Here is a 14,142-nt window from a genome sequence, read left to right as displayed (position 1 = left end):
TTTTATAAGGGAAACAGCTGGATGAGTCCAAACGAACGAACTAATCAATCGGCAGGGAGGAAGTCACTCTCCTGCAGATTAGAAGCAACGCAGCTCTTGATTGATTAATTGATTGGCTAATTATTAGACTGATTAACTATTTGACTGACGAGAGGATAGCAGTGTTCCACAAATGAGAAGAAAAAGCCAAGTTTGGTACCTTGCTAGAGCTGTGGTGTAGAGTGTCATTGTATGTGACTCCAGTCTCCACATTTTTTATCTTCATGAAGCGTGGGCATTTTGAGGGGCTGCCGTTCTGTAGAGCCTTGTTTGGAGAGACCCTCCCCGGCGCTGGAGGCTAGATAAAAGGAAAAAGATGTTTAGGATTAGTGAGATGTTACCCTTTAGAGTAGTTAGTGCTTCTGCCAAGATGCCTGTCGAGCCCACCTGTGTGGAGGTATGAACTCTAGGTATAGAGGAGAGAGATGTGAGAACAACTGTTTATGCAGGCAGTGAAATTTGTCTTCTGACAAACCAAATCAGATCTTTCAGGATTACATTTGGGCTGTCTGTGTAAACACTGCCACATACAGAGAGAATGATAGCATATAAGTGTATATAGTGTATATAAAAGATAGAAGCATAGTGAGAAAGTCACCCCCTGACTTCAAAATGGGAGCTCCTGTCACCAGAATACGTTTTCCAGCAACATTAATCAGGTTTCATTCTTCAGCCATCATAATGACACAGAGATAGAAGAAACCTCCCATCAGGTGAAAAGGTAATCAATATCATTCCACACTAGCATGACTGGTCGCTAATTGTCAGCGCACACTGCATGTGTTGTATGATATGGATCTATTGATGGATGAATGCTAGAATGTATGTCATTTAACACCGGCGACAGGATTTTCCTGGGCTACCCCCTAAATGTATTCACATCTATTCATGCGGCTGAACCTCAAATAAAAAGGAAATCAATCCCACTGCGTAATTGTAGCGCTTGCTGAGGAGATGAAAGTGAAAACCCGCAAAATGTCAATCGAGGACCATTGATGTTTCAGAGAAACGGAGGAGGGACCTGTTGGAATTGATTTGATTCCTTGCAGAGATAGATGTGATTCCCAGGCCAGCCAACCAGCCGTAGGATGCATACAAAACGTGTGCCAATATTGTCATCTCTAAGTATTTCTGCACAGAAAGTACTGTGCAGCAAGGCGGCATAAGGACACCTTATTACTCCAATAGTCAAACAGCCAAAGGATGACAGATGAGGAAAATTACACTGGAATAGAATGAGGAGACAGATTCAGAACAGGGAGAGAAAACAGAACAGATTGAGATAGGGTGAGATAAGAAAGACAGACGAGAGGAAGAAAAAGAAGAGAACAGAATAAATAAATAGGAGAACAATGGAGAGAGGCAAATGATAGAGGGAAGCAAGAACGAGAGAGAGAAGGAAAGGGGAAAAGTACTGCAACATTAAAGGGAAAATCTACTACTATACTATTTGGGGTGTTTTTTTTACTCCCTAGGTAATCATTGGAGGTGTATTCGACAATTATTAACCATAGTAATATATATTTATTTATTTTGTCTTGGGAGGGTTCATCCAGTGATGACATTGGTTGACTGAGCCTGCAGGCTGTAGATATGGTTTTCCTTGTTCAACAGAGCCACTGGACCTAACAACATTCCTATCAGCCACAACATTGTAGGACAGCCAGGTTGACTAATCCTCTCTGACTCAGTTAAGGTTTCAGCCTGACCAGAGCCCCACTTTCTTGTCAAATCGTGTTCTCACTCTTTTTAAAACTTGGGCGGTACTCATTTTTACAGATTCACAGGAGCTAATTCGGCTGGCTAGTTTTTGAGATTAGGGATAAATTACTGCTGTGGATGATTGAAATTGTTGTGGAATCGGGATGCATATTGATTATTTAGTTTTTTTTACAACCAGGAAAGGTACATGGCATGTTTCTACCAGTGAAATGCAGAAAAGCTTGTACTTGCATTGTGTGAGAAAAAACAATGATATGTTATATGTTAACACATTCAGTACACATATAGATAAATAGCAGTTAAATATATTTTTAAGAAAAGGTATCATGAATGGGGGAATGAAGAAAAAAGTACAAAAGACACAGCCAAGACAAAGCTTGAGCAACCACCCGTGGGCAGTCTACAGTGGGGAGGACAAGTATTTGATACACTGCCGATTTTGCAGGTTTTCCTACTTCCTACTTAGCATGTAGAGGTCTGTAATTTTTATCATAGGTACACTTCAACTGTGAGAGATGGAATCTTAAACAAAAATCTAGATATCCGGCTCTCACAGACCTGTTAGTTTTTCTTTAAGAAGCCCTCCTGTTCTCCACTCATTACCTGTATTAACTGCACCTGTTTGAACTCGTTACCTGTATAAAAGACACCTGTCCACACCCTCAATCAAACAGACTCCAACCTCTCCACAATGTCCAAGACCAGAGAGCTGTGTAAGGACATCAGGGATAAAATTGTAGACCTGCACAAGGCTGGGATGGGCTACAGGACAATAGGCAAGCAGCTTGGTGAGAAGGCAACAACTGTTAGAAAATGGAAGTTCAAGATGACGGTCAAACCCCCTCGGTCTGGGGCTCCATGCAAGATCTCACCTCTCACCTGATCATGAGGAAGGTGAGGGATCAGCCCAGAACTACACGGCAGGAACTGGTCAATGACCTGAAGAGAGCTGGGACCACAGTCTCAAAGAAAACCATTAGTAACACACTACGCCATCATGGATTAAAATCCTGCAGTGCACGCAAGGTCCCCCTGCTCAAGCCAGCGCATGTGTCCAGGCCCGTCTGAAGTTTGCCAATGACCATCTGGATGATCCAGAGAGGGAATGGGAGAAGGTCATGTGGTCTGATGAGACAAAAAAATTTGCTTTTTGGTCTAAACTCCACTCGCCGTGTTTGGAAGAAGAAGAAGGATGAGTACAACCCCAAGAACACAATCCCAACCGTGAAGCATGGAGGTGGAAAAATCATTCTTTGGGGATGCCTAGCCAGTCTCCAGACCTGAACCCAATAGAAAATCTTTGTAGGGAGCTGAATGTCCGTATTGCCCAGTGACAGCCCCGAAACCTGAAGGATCTGGAGAAGGTCTGTATGGAGGAGTGGGCCAAAATCTCTGCTGCAGTGTGTGCAAACCTGTTCAAGAACTACAGGAAACGTATGATCTCTGTAATTGCAAACAAAGGTTTCTGTACCAAATATTAAGTTCTGTTTTAAACATCTGTGGGGTTTCTTAAGATCACTAACGATCCCTATCCAATCTGACAGAGCTTGAAATGATCTACAGGAAAGAATGCCAGATACTGCCAAATCCAGGTGTGTAAAACTGGCATAGGCTTTTAAAAATACTGAATAAATGGTCTGAATACATATGTACATGAGATTTTAAGTTTATTTCATTTGCCACAAAAAATGTTTTGTTTATTATTAATCAAACTTGTTACAATCTCAAGATTACTTCATTACTTTCTCTATGGATCTAAAATGCTATCCAGCTGAAGGAATGTAAACAAAGGAATCCTTTTGCAATAACTGATCTGTCCATTTATTTGTTTGACAAAAATGTCAATGTCTTTTTGTGTTTGAAACACGTTTAAAAAAATACATATTTTTGACATTAAACATGATGGTAGAAATGGTGCTGTGGACTAAGATTTCAATACAGTGTTAAAAGATAATGAACTTTATTTTTGTGATAGTATTAATTTGCAATGCATTCCTCACATTACTTTCAAAATACCTTATTATTCAACCTGGTCTCAGGGGACTATGTAGACCATTTTACGTAAATCTTTGACAGCCGAATTCATAAGATATTCGTAAGATCCCTAACCTTAACCCCAGTGCTGTGATACCTAACCCTAAACAAACCTTAACCTAGCCATTTTCATTTTTCTAACCTTACCCCAAATCTTAACCCTTACCTTAACCACAGTACTGTGATACTTAACCTTAACCCCAGTACTGATACCTAACGTTAACCGAACTGTAATGTTAAAATGCATTTTTTACATATTGTAGTGACCTTAGTAAGGGCATTACTCGTCCCTACAAATCCATAATCCGTGTGGAGCAGTGGGTATGGTTCCTGCCTGCAGAGCCAAATGTTGCCAGTTCATAACACGGCTTGGAAGTTTCGTGCCAATTCATAATGTATAATAAATTTTTGTACTGTTCGTAACATACGATACACTTGTCTGGCATTCAAAACATATTATATGTTTTCATAGCGTTTGTAACATGTTTTAGCCAATTCTTATTGTATTAGGTGTTTTGGTAGCGCATTGTAATATAACCTAACGTAACACATCAAATGAAATCGATGTGCCATGAATTTACGTAAAAGAGTCTACATAGTTCCCTGAGATCAGGTTGGATTATTAGTAAGCATCCTACCGTTAAATGTAGGGGAATGGTTTTACTTAAGATAGTTAGCACTAATGCTAGTTGTTTTAATAATTCTTTAAAGATACATTGTGTATAATCTGGCCCTGCTGTATATAAATGTCATGTGGTTTAATAGTCTGTGTTGGAAGGCCAGACACAGCTTTGTAACTTGGATGAATAATGAGGAAACAAGCCCTTCTATCCTAAAAGGACAGTATCATTTTCCTTTTGATTTGACGTTTCACTTTTCAAATAGGAAATTACAGAATTAACTTGAATAAGTGATTCTGAAGCCAAGCACATTACGTCGATTGATTAGATTGAAGTTGATATAAAAACATACTTGTGTCTACTTTTACGTCACTAGAGAGTGATGGTTTTCTTTTTAAACAATTGTATATTTCTTAGCAGCAGCACCGTGAGTTCTGTTTTTATAATTTCATCCTTTAGTGACTCAGCATAGGTACTGGATTTAAAAAAAAGTACATAGTACATTTACAAAACATGAAAGTGTGCTGTTGCCTTACAGCTTTTAAACTTCAGTTGGGCTGATCGATCCCTCATTATCCTACTGCTACTACCACCTCCTCCTCCTCCTCACCAGTCTAGAATCTTCTGGTCCAAAACAAAACATACAATATTCTTAGAGCATGTGCTATAAGATACTTATTTTATATTGATTTCACCATTATTCAGGGTTAGGGATTCATAGTTTCAGTGACGACATGGCCAAAGCCATAAAATCTCATACTTTTTATACGACCTTAGTTATAGATCGACACTCACCTATGAGTCAGAAGCCAGGAGATACTCACACGCATGCATACACACGCACACATGCAGATATACACACACACACACACACACACACACACACACACAGGCTTTCTGAAAACTCAATTTGTACCTTGCCTATGACGACGCCAGCAAGCCTGGCCGAGCCACACAAATACACACAGACATGCGCGTAAATAATTTGGAATAGTCCACATTAGAATAGAGATGGATTGGCTCCCACTGTGAGCACAGCTGCACCCATTCATTAGTTCCATCAATCTTCTTTCCACATCCGGACAGATTTCATTTATGACTGGCCCAAGCCAGCCTAGCCCAAGTTAGCCCAACCCAGTTTAGCCCAACTCAGCTGAGCTCAACCCAGCTTAACCCAACCCAGCCCACATCACAAGTGGGTGGATCATCACAGGGCCCACGTGACAACTTTGACACAAACCTATGTACATGCCACACACACACACACAATGCCGACCACAGCTCTCTCCACACTGAATTCACAACTCTACTATCAATATGAGATGTGGAAGCACAATTTCATGCTTCAGATGGATCTAATGCCCAGTTGATGAGATCTTGAGGCAAAGGGGCTCCGATGCACGCGGATGCGCGTGTGCCATACAGCCTAACAGGAAGCTTTAATAAGAGTTTCAAGAACAAGGATTAGACAGCATGTTATGCGTTTCAGAGATAGCCATGAATTAAAAGCGCTCTCACACGCATACAGCAGGATAGGCTCGTACAAGCGGATGCACTGGGAAGGCGTGCGAGTAGCCCGCAACCTGGAAAACATACGATCACAAGCTGGATGCCTTCATGCGGCAGCGTGGAAAAGCCAATGTTAAGAATGTGGTGCTTTTACCTCATCTGACTCAGCGTTAGCGTGGTTGAACATCATCTGCGTGTTGTTGTTCTTCTTCCACAGGTCGTCGTCACTCATATCAGACACCAGCTGGGCTGACAAACCGTTTCCCATACCAAAGTCCCTGTAAAACACATACAGCAGGGATATTCAACTCTTAGCCCATGAGCCTGCTGATTTTCTGTTCCACCATTAATTGGACACACCTGGTGTCCTAGATCTAAATAAGTGCCTGATTAGAGGGTTTAATTGGCTTTGAGGGCCAGAGTTGTGTACCCCTGACAGGAAGTATCCTCAAAGGCAGGGCTGCCCAACCCTGTTCCAGAAGATCTATTGTCCCATAGGTTTTCTCTCCAACTCTAATTTAGCACACCTGATTCTAATGATCAGCTGGATGAAAAGCTTAACTGGGTTAGTCACAAATGGGGTTGAAGAGAAAACACAGGACTGTAGATCACCAGGCGAGGTCCTTATGTTTAAATGTATAATTTTTGGGCTGTGGTGTTAGGTTTAGGCCAAATATTACAACTGGGCCAGGGTGGTTAAGGTTATGGTAAGGTTTAGGGTCAGCATTAGTAAAAGTAGGATTCCTTAACTTTAGTGTTTGGCCCTTCAAATAGCAAATAGTAGCCTGGGAATCACATCTATGTGGCCAAAATAACATCTAATGCCTCTGAACTCTGCCTACTGACATCTATAGCCAACCAGAATCGCATGTAACATCTAGGGCCAATCAGAAACACATCTACAATCTAGGACTAAACAAAACCACATATATAATCTAGGGCCGATCAGAACCACATCTAAATAACAAAATCACAGAACAAAATCTAAATAGATCTGATAACATACAGATCTTTGTGGGCATGGTGGATTGGCCAGCTGCCAATTGTGGCAACTGCCAGATGGCCTGGTCAAAATGTATGCATAAACATTTATTTTATATAAGAGAATTGACTATCCGGCTGCTCATGGGCAGGTTTTTTTTATTTATTTTCATATTACAATGAAAGGGTTGTATGTAGAATGTTTCCTTTGTAATGTCAGCAAATGTCCATAGAATTTCTGCAGTAATAGCAGAATGATAGTGTTACCCAAAATCTACTGCCAGAAATGATTTTGGGGGCATAAGAAAGTCTATTCAGAAATACAGAATTGCTAAAGGTCAGTCAGGCTTCAGTTGTCAAAAGGAAAGGTGCACCCTCTCTCTTCCATTGGTGTCACTAAGAGACATGTTCATCTCTCAAGACCACAGACACAGAATTCCAGACAGGGGCAAGGAAATCCTGTCATTTCCTGGTTTCAAAAATTCTACACAGTTCAATCAGTTTCTGATGAAGGGTCATAAAAATTGCTTATTTATATATCATTTACAATAAAAAAAATACAACTTTATAAGCTGGTAATTCAGCGTTATAGAAATGGGGATATCTGCTTTAAACATACAATATGAAGTTTGGGGCTAATATGGGAAACCGTACCTTCTGCATCGAAAAGGTTAAATTCAGTTTGATACATATACCTGTACAACAGTAAAATTGCCGACTGCAAACTGGGGCATTTTCTGATATTGGCTTTTTATACCACAATTGGTTGTTGTTTTGTACTATACTGTGAAGAAGAGTTTCTCCCTGCTGATGTGTAGCATTTGTGCCCCAACCCAAAGTGTGATCAGTGTAAATGATTCGGACATTAGGTCTAGTGGAAGTAGACTGGCGGTGTATCATAAGCCAGCTCAGCTTAAATGCTGCAATTGCGGTGGCACACATACACCTGAGTCCCGGAAGAGCCCTGTCAGGTTACATGAATGAGATGGCAAGACAAGGATGTGGGTTTTGCGCTTCCTCTCAAATGGACGAAAGGAGTGACGTGGAAGACGGAACGCAAGATGCACCGCTGAGTGTTCCTGGCCAACAGAGGGGTGCAAACATGTTGCCTGGTTACCTGGTGGATTCTGTAATGTGTATTGCACTGGTTATCTACTGCACGGCGAAAACCAGGGGGAAATCGGAAAAATAAATATGTATTGTTGAGAGTGCCACTGTGCTTTATTTGCCACTGTTTTGGGAATGTTTTGTCAGAGAACATACAGGGAATGATTCGTCAGAGGACTTACAGGGAATGTTTCGTCAGAGGACTTACAGGGAATGTTTCATCAGAGGACTTACAGAAAATGTTCTGGGAGAGGATGTACTGGGAATGTTCTGGCAGAGGATGTACTGGGAATGTTCTGGCAGAGAATATACAGGGAATGTTCCATCCTCACAGATTGTTCAGCCTGTGCAGGGATGTCCCCTTCTTTTGTTTATCTTATCGTGTGATATAATTTTTATTCAAAATCAAAACAATTATTTTACAATCAAGAAATTTGATATGGAGGTACATAATCTTGAAATGGATTAGGTTTCATCAAGAGTATTAAAAAGAAGTGGTAAAAAAGTGGAAATGAAATTTTTGAAACGTTGAACTGTTGGAAAAACATACGGCCGATATTTAGATTTAGCAATCAAATGAATGTTTTTAACTTGCGTTCAAGCCAGGTGGCTGGCTTGTGACTATGAAAAGTGGCTCAGCATAGTCAGGGGATGATGGTGCCAGACAATATTGCTTTGCTGTACTCTAGTGACTCCTTGTGTTAGGTCAGCAACTGCAAGCTTAAGTGAGGTTTTTGGCAGGGGAATGCACCAATGTGCATAGGGGTGCTGGCAAGTACTTCCTGGTGGACCGAGCAGTGTGATGAGAAGCAAAATTAAAAGACAATATGCTTCAGAGAAAAGGTCTTGATCTTTGACTCTCTGTAACCTCCCACATGTTTTGACTATGAGGCAAGGCTAAGAGCTCAAGTTCAACTTCACAAAATGGTGCTAGGAGAAAGAAATTAGGAGAATAAAAAGGGAATGTGTTTTAATTTCCACATTACAAGATTAAAGATAAGACCTGTAAAGTTAAGTGGTACCAATGACACCATGGGAGAATGTTAGTCTGGAGCCCTGTAACAGTAATCTACCCTTTGAGTAGTTGTTCATTCGTAGGCCAGCCAAGCACTAATTTGTAAGATATATTGTAAGTTGTTAGCTTAGATTTTATACCATCTAAGGCAGACAAAAAGACCTGAAGAAAAATCACAGTGACAGCAGTAGAGATGCTGAGACAGACAGCACAAGAAGAAAGCAATCAAAATGGCTGCAGCAGAGGTACATTTAAAGTGGTGTTGTCTGTCCAATGATGATGTAAGATCAATGTGTCAGCATTGCTTCCTGTGTCTACTGTACATTGTACAAGTGGATTTCATGGTTGTGGTCAATTCAAATGAAAGGAATGCAATTCAGGAAGTGATATGAATTTAGACATGAAAGGAAAAAGGTTTAATATTATACCTTTAAGGTTATTAACGAGTGATAAAATATATGGCCTATTTTACATTATTGGATAAGAATTCATTTGACTGACATCCTTTTAAATGAACCCTGACCCTGGTGTCTTTGGTCAGGGAGCATGGAGTTCACATTTGATGGTGTCTATAGTAAGAGCAATGGGGAGCGATGTGGATATGAACCCCTGGGCCGAATTTCTGTCCCAGTCAACCATTTCTGGGGTTTCATTCCATTGTCTGTAGGTGAAACCCCATTAGACATGAACAAACACAGCAGAAAACTCATCAGTGTGTGATTTGAGGTTTGCGTTCCATCACTTGCTCAACGCCCACACATCTCCACTTACAGGAGCGCATGTCCACATTAATTGTACATCTTCACAGACTTGATCGTCTGACTCCCTCTAACACACACAAACACCCGCACACAAACTGCCCCACACTACTCATGCTTCACACTACGACCAACACATCTCTCAGTATCTCTCTCGCTGCATACATTTCAACATAATCACTATCGCCACAATTATGTAGACGAATCAGAAACGCAGGAATAACAACAACCATTATTATACCTTTTTCATAACAGATTTGTGTGTAAATATGTCTTCTTTGTGTGTTTTTCAACCTACTACATTGATGATATGGCACTAATGCAGCCAGAGATAATAGTTAAGGACGGCCCTGACTAAATACCTAATGCCACTGTTTCCTTTTCTATAATCCTTCCCTTCTATTGGTTGCTCTTTGGAGTCTCTTTAGGGAGCAAGCTTTGTTATATCTGAATGTCAACAAAGCCCTAACCAGGAAATCAGTTTAACAAGCTGACTCTTTCCTGCCTCTCCAATATCTCTGTCTAAAACTCAGGATCCATTTAAAAGCTCATTTGTGTTCATGTACTAATCGCTTATTTATCAACATGATTATTAAAGTGCATGTTCCATCTGTTTTCCTGTATTCCTAGAAAGCCCTGATTGATTTGTAGAAGATTACAAAATGGCAGGCAGCAGAGCATATTGTGGGGGGGTTGACGTAATCAACGAAGGCTATTGATTTCAAGCCACCACGCCAGGCCCTCCCAATACAATTTTGATTGGATATATGTAGACAGGATGTATACTGTACTATCACCCATATCATTGGTACAATCACCAACGGACTCACAGTAATGGCTCTCCAAAGGGAATAACCGCAAGCTGTTCAGTCAGACTGAAATGTTTTCATCTCTCAGTCACTCCGTAACTAAAGCCCCTTACTGAATGTGTGGTCTGCCTTTTGCCAGCCCAAAGCCATGTGTGTATTTGTTCGTCGCCTGGCCGTCGACGTGACTACAAAATTGACCCGCGTGGTTAAAAAAGAGTTTGGATGAAAAAAAATAAACAGACCTTTCCACCTGCACCTCAGCGTCCCGCCTCTCGACAGTCTTCTGTCCATTCTCTCCATTTGTTTCCCTCTTGCTGTTCTTGATCAGCCGCAGTACCGGCTCGATCTCCTTCAGCAGGTCGTTGTTCTCTTCCACGCCGTTGAGCAGTAGCGCCCCGCGGACCCCGTCTCTTAGCAGGGGGTCCTGGGCCGCGATGAGAGCCTGCACCCCTCCCCTCTGGAGCAGGGTGTCCCTGCGCGATGGGGTCACCGAGGGAGATGACAGGTTCTCGATGGCCCTCAGCTGCTGCGGGTCTTTGCCTCCTTGTAGCGGACTGAGAGGGCTTAGGGGGCGGCAGCGTTCGTAGGACTTGGAAGCGGAGAAGGCCGGCCTGGTGACTCTGATGGTCCGCTGACGCCCGTCCACGGAGAGGGTGGTCTCCAAGTGGGTGGTGAAGCCCTCAGGTCCCCTGAGGATGAGGACAGCATGGCTCTCCGGGGACACGTTCTTCAAGGTCTCCAGGGCGCGCTCGTAGCTGAGGTCCACCAGGGGCTTGTTGTTGACTGCCAGGACGATGTCGCCCACCTGGACCAGGCCGCATTCCTCGGCAGCTCCGCCCCGGATCAGGTCGGACACGATGACGGGCGGCTTGCAGACGCGCTGCTTGACCAGGAAGCCGAGCCCACCCACCTTCCTCTTGAGGAGACGCACGGAGATGATGTTGGGCTGCAGCTGACACACAGTGGGTTCGGACTCCTGCATGATGTCTGCCAGTGTCGGGTGTGAGAGTGTGCGTTCGTGTCCTCAGGAATCTAACGAGTGCAGAGCATCAGGGACAATAAAGAGGAAAGAAGTTGTATTAGTAAAAGAGGATATTTACTTTGGGATTTGTTTGGCGGTTTATAGTGGATGCTCATAGATACAATGTAACAGGTTTTAACTGATATCACGAAAAATTTATTTCATAGGCTTTATTCATTATGAAATTTTCATCACTGTTATAACCTTTATTCATTGCATTTTTTCAGGAATTGATCTTATCTATTTTGAAATATTGGACAGTAAAAGCTCTAAAGTTGAGTAATCTTGTATACATTAACACCTTATATTCAAACAAAGGCACTATCACATACATCTATAAATCTCTAAAACTGAGTTGGAGTGATGCCACTCCTGGATCCCACTAGAAAACAGGTAGACGCCCTCCAGGATGAACCTTCTCTGTCAAACTCTGTTGATGCTCGGAAGCCAGGTGTGCGGTTGCGTGACAGGGTTTGCATAATCATGGAGTAAAAAAGCAAAGCGCCCTAACAACAAACAGGCTCTGGGGTTCGTACAGTCGCAATAAGTAAGCGTGTGTTACATGGCGGACATGTGTTACACACAACTTTCAAACGACTAAAAAGATTCACAGTTTTGTTTTCTTACCAAACGCGTTTCAAATGTTCAGACTACATTTGTTTTACATCAATAGCTCACACAAAATAACTATTCATATAGATCATTATTTTATTTCAATGCTTCATGTCCAGCAGAATTCATATCACAATGTGCCACACGTGATTGCTGAGGTGCCATGTCTTTGTGGGCGGGAAAGTATCAACAAAACACGCGCAAAGCCCTTTGTGACGGTTTATATACGGTTCAGCACCGAGGACAGCTACCTCCAGCATACTATTACGCTGAATGCATTTCGTTAGTGTTGATCTCAAACTTCCGGTAAAATTCCGGTAAAAAACATTCTAAATTTTCATCCAATTATGTTGTATTTCTAACTATAACCAACCGTATAATTTGTTAACATAAATACAGTCCCGTTTGGTCACAAACAAACTTTTAAAACAATAGTCATTCAGAAGTGTAGAATGTCTTTTGAAGTCAAAGATTTCCAAAAATGTTGTCCACACATCGCACTCCAAACATGCCACCTTAATCTTACCCACGCGGAAAACAAAATAGCCCTGGTCATACGTAGTAAATGCACCTACACTGGAAATAAATAAAACATTATTTTCTTAATTCTTAATACAAATAAACACGTACAGTTGATAGAAAACCATATCTCAAATACATACACAAACACTTTACAGAGAATTTCCCAAATATACAGCGATGAAAACGTTGACAGAACAGAAACCAAATGTAAGAGCAGGCTATGATTTATCGGGTAATTTGTCTGCTACCAGTGCCTAAACACTACCTGACCTGTTAAAGAATGTATCAAAGTTCAGATGCAAACGGCTTTTAAGGTACCAGATGTTGCAATGGCAGAGCACAAACATTACAAAGATATATCGAGTAAATGGAGGAAACCATTTGTCCTGATACTGTTCCTCTGTTCTATGCAACAAGTGTATTTTCCTATGATGCAATGAGTGAAACACATTTCTGATAAAGAACAAATGAAAAAGCCAAATCAGATGGAAAGTTTAACTAGAAAAATATCAGTACGCTTCCTTTCATAAATAATACCAAGTTAATAATAATCTCTTACCGGAAAGGTTTTATCCGAAATATAATAAACAATAACGTTCAGCAGTTGTTAAATTAGATTTGATAGTGCATGCTGTCTGAAACCTTAACCATAGCGTGGCTTAATCAACAGCGCCAAGCAGCCATTAAATGCGTAATTTTCTGTATTGCACCCAAAGGAGTGTGTTCTAGGTGTTATTAATAAAAAAATAAAAACTCACCTCTGAGAACAGCAATAAAATTGCTACTTTTGCAAATAAAAGTTACGGATTAACTCCTCTTGGGCGTATTCGTTCTCCTCGGAAACCGCACACACAGGTAGTTTGCTACGCTCGAGCTCCTCTAGTCGAACTTGTGCTGTCACATTAGAGCCACCGCATGCCTGTGCGTCTCCGCGCGCCAGGGTGCTGTATAAATATGGAGCACGAGGAACACTGACGAGCTCAGATCGGGTCGTGCGCGGGCATTAATGCTGTGGTCTATGCATGACAGTCTTCTTTGCCTTTTCAGTTGTTCCGTCATCACCGAGGCTAGACTAGTACCTCCTGAGCCCTGACGTCCCACGGTTGCAAATGGGTGTGGACGACCGATTCCTTTCCTGTCTGTGAATGTGGCAAAGTGGGAAACCGAAGGAAAAAATGGGTCTGCGTCATGTTTATGCTTGGTCATTGTCAATGTTTGTATTTGCCCACTCATTTCACAACATTACATACTTGTAGGCTTAGGCTATATACAGAGATCGATTAAGGCGCCAAATAACATTTTGGTGTGGCCGAGGCCTTTAATATCAATTCGTGAAAATGCCATCGACAACATTTCATTTTATTTATTTGCCAGACATTATTTTCATGACTGT

The 14,142-nt window shown here is 41.6% G+C and overlaps 1 protein-coding gene across 2 annotated transcripts in view; it reads right to left on the bottom strand.

Moving 5' to 3' along the window:
* The window catches only part of nos1 (nitric oxide synthase 1 (neuronal)), a 40,416-nt gene extending 26,632 nt beyond the window's left edge, over positions 1 to 13,784 (bottom strand). For both annotated transcript variants that reach the window (XM_010905608.4, XM_010905609.4), the window contains exons 1-4: positions 13,508 to 13,784; positions 10,837 to 11,626; positions 6,079 to 6,202; positions 200 to 337 (exon numbers count right to left, since the gene is read on the bottom strand). In XM_010905608.4, coding sequence (XP_010903910.2) covers positions 200 to 337; positions 6,079 to 6,202; positions 10,837 to 11,576 — 1,002 coding nt within the window. In that variant the 5' untranslated portion in view covers positions 11,577 to 11,626; positions 13,508 to 13,784. The remainder of the gene's footprint in view (positions 1 to 199; positions 338 to 6,078; positions 6,203 to 10,836; positions 11,627 to 13,507) is intronic.
* Between the last annotated feature and the right edge of the window lie 358 nt (positions 13,785 to 14,142).

The sequence above is a fragment of the Esox lucius genome, chromosome 13 (genome assembly GCF_011004845.1).
Source record: "Esox lucius isolate fEsoLuc1 chromosome 13, fEsoLuc1.pri, whole genome shotgun sequence".
Taxonomy (NCBI): domain Eukaryota; kingdom Metazoa; phylum Chordata; class Actinopteri; order Esociformes; family Esocidae; genus Esox; species Esox lucius.
Note: the sequence above shows the minus strand (reverse complement) of the source record. Positions and strands in the feature narration are given on the sequence as shown.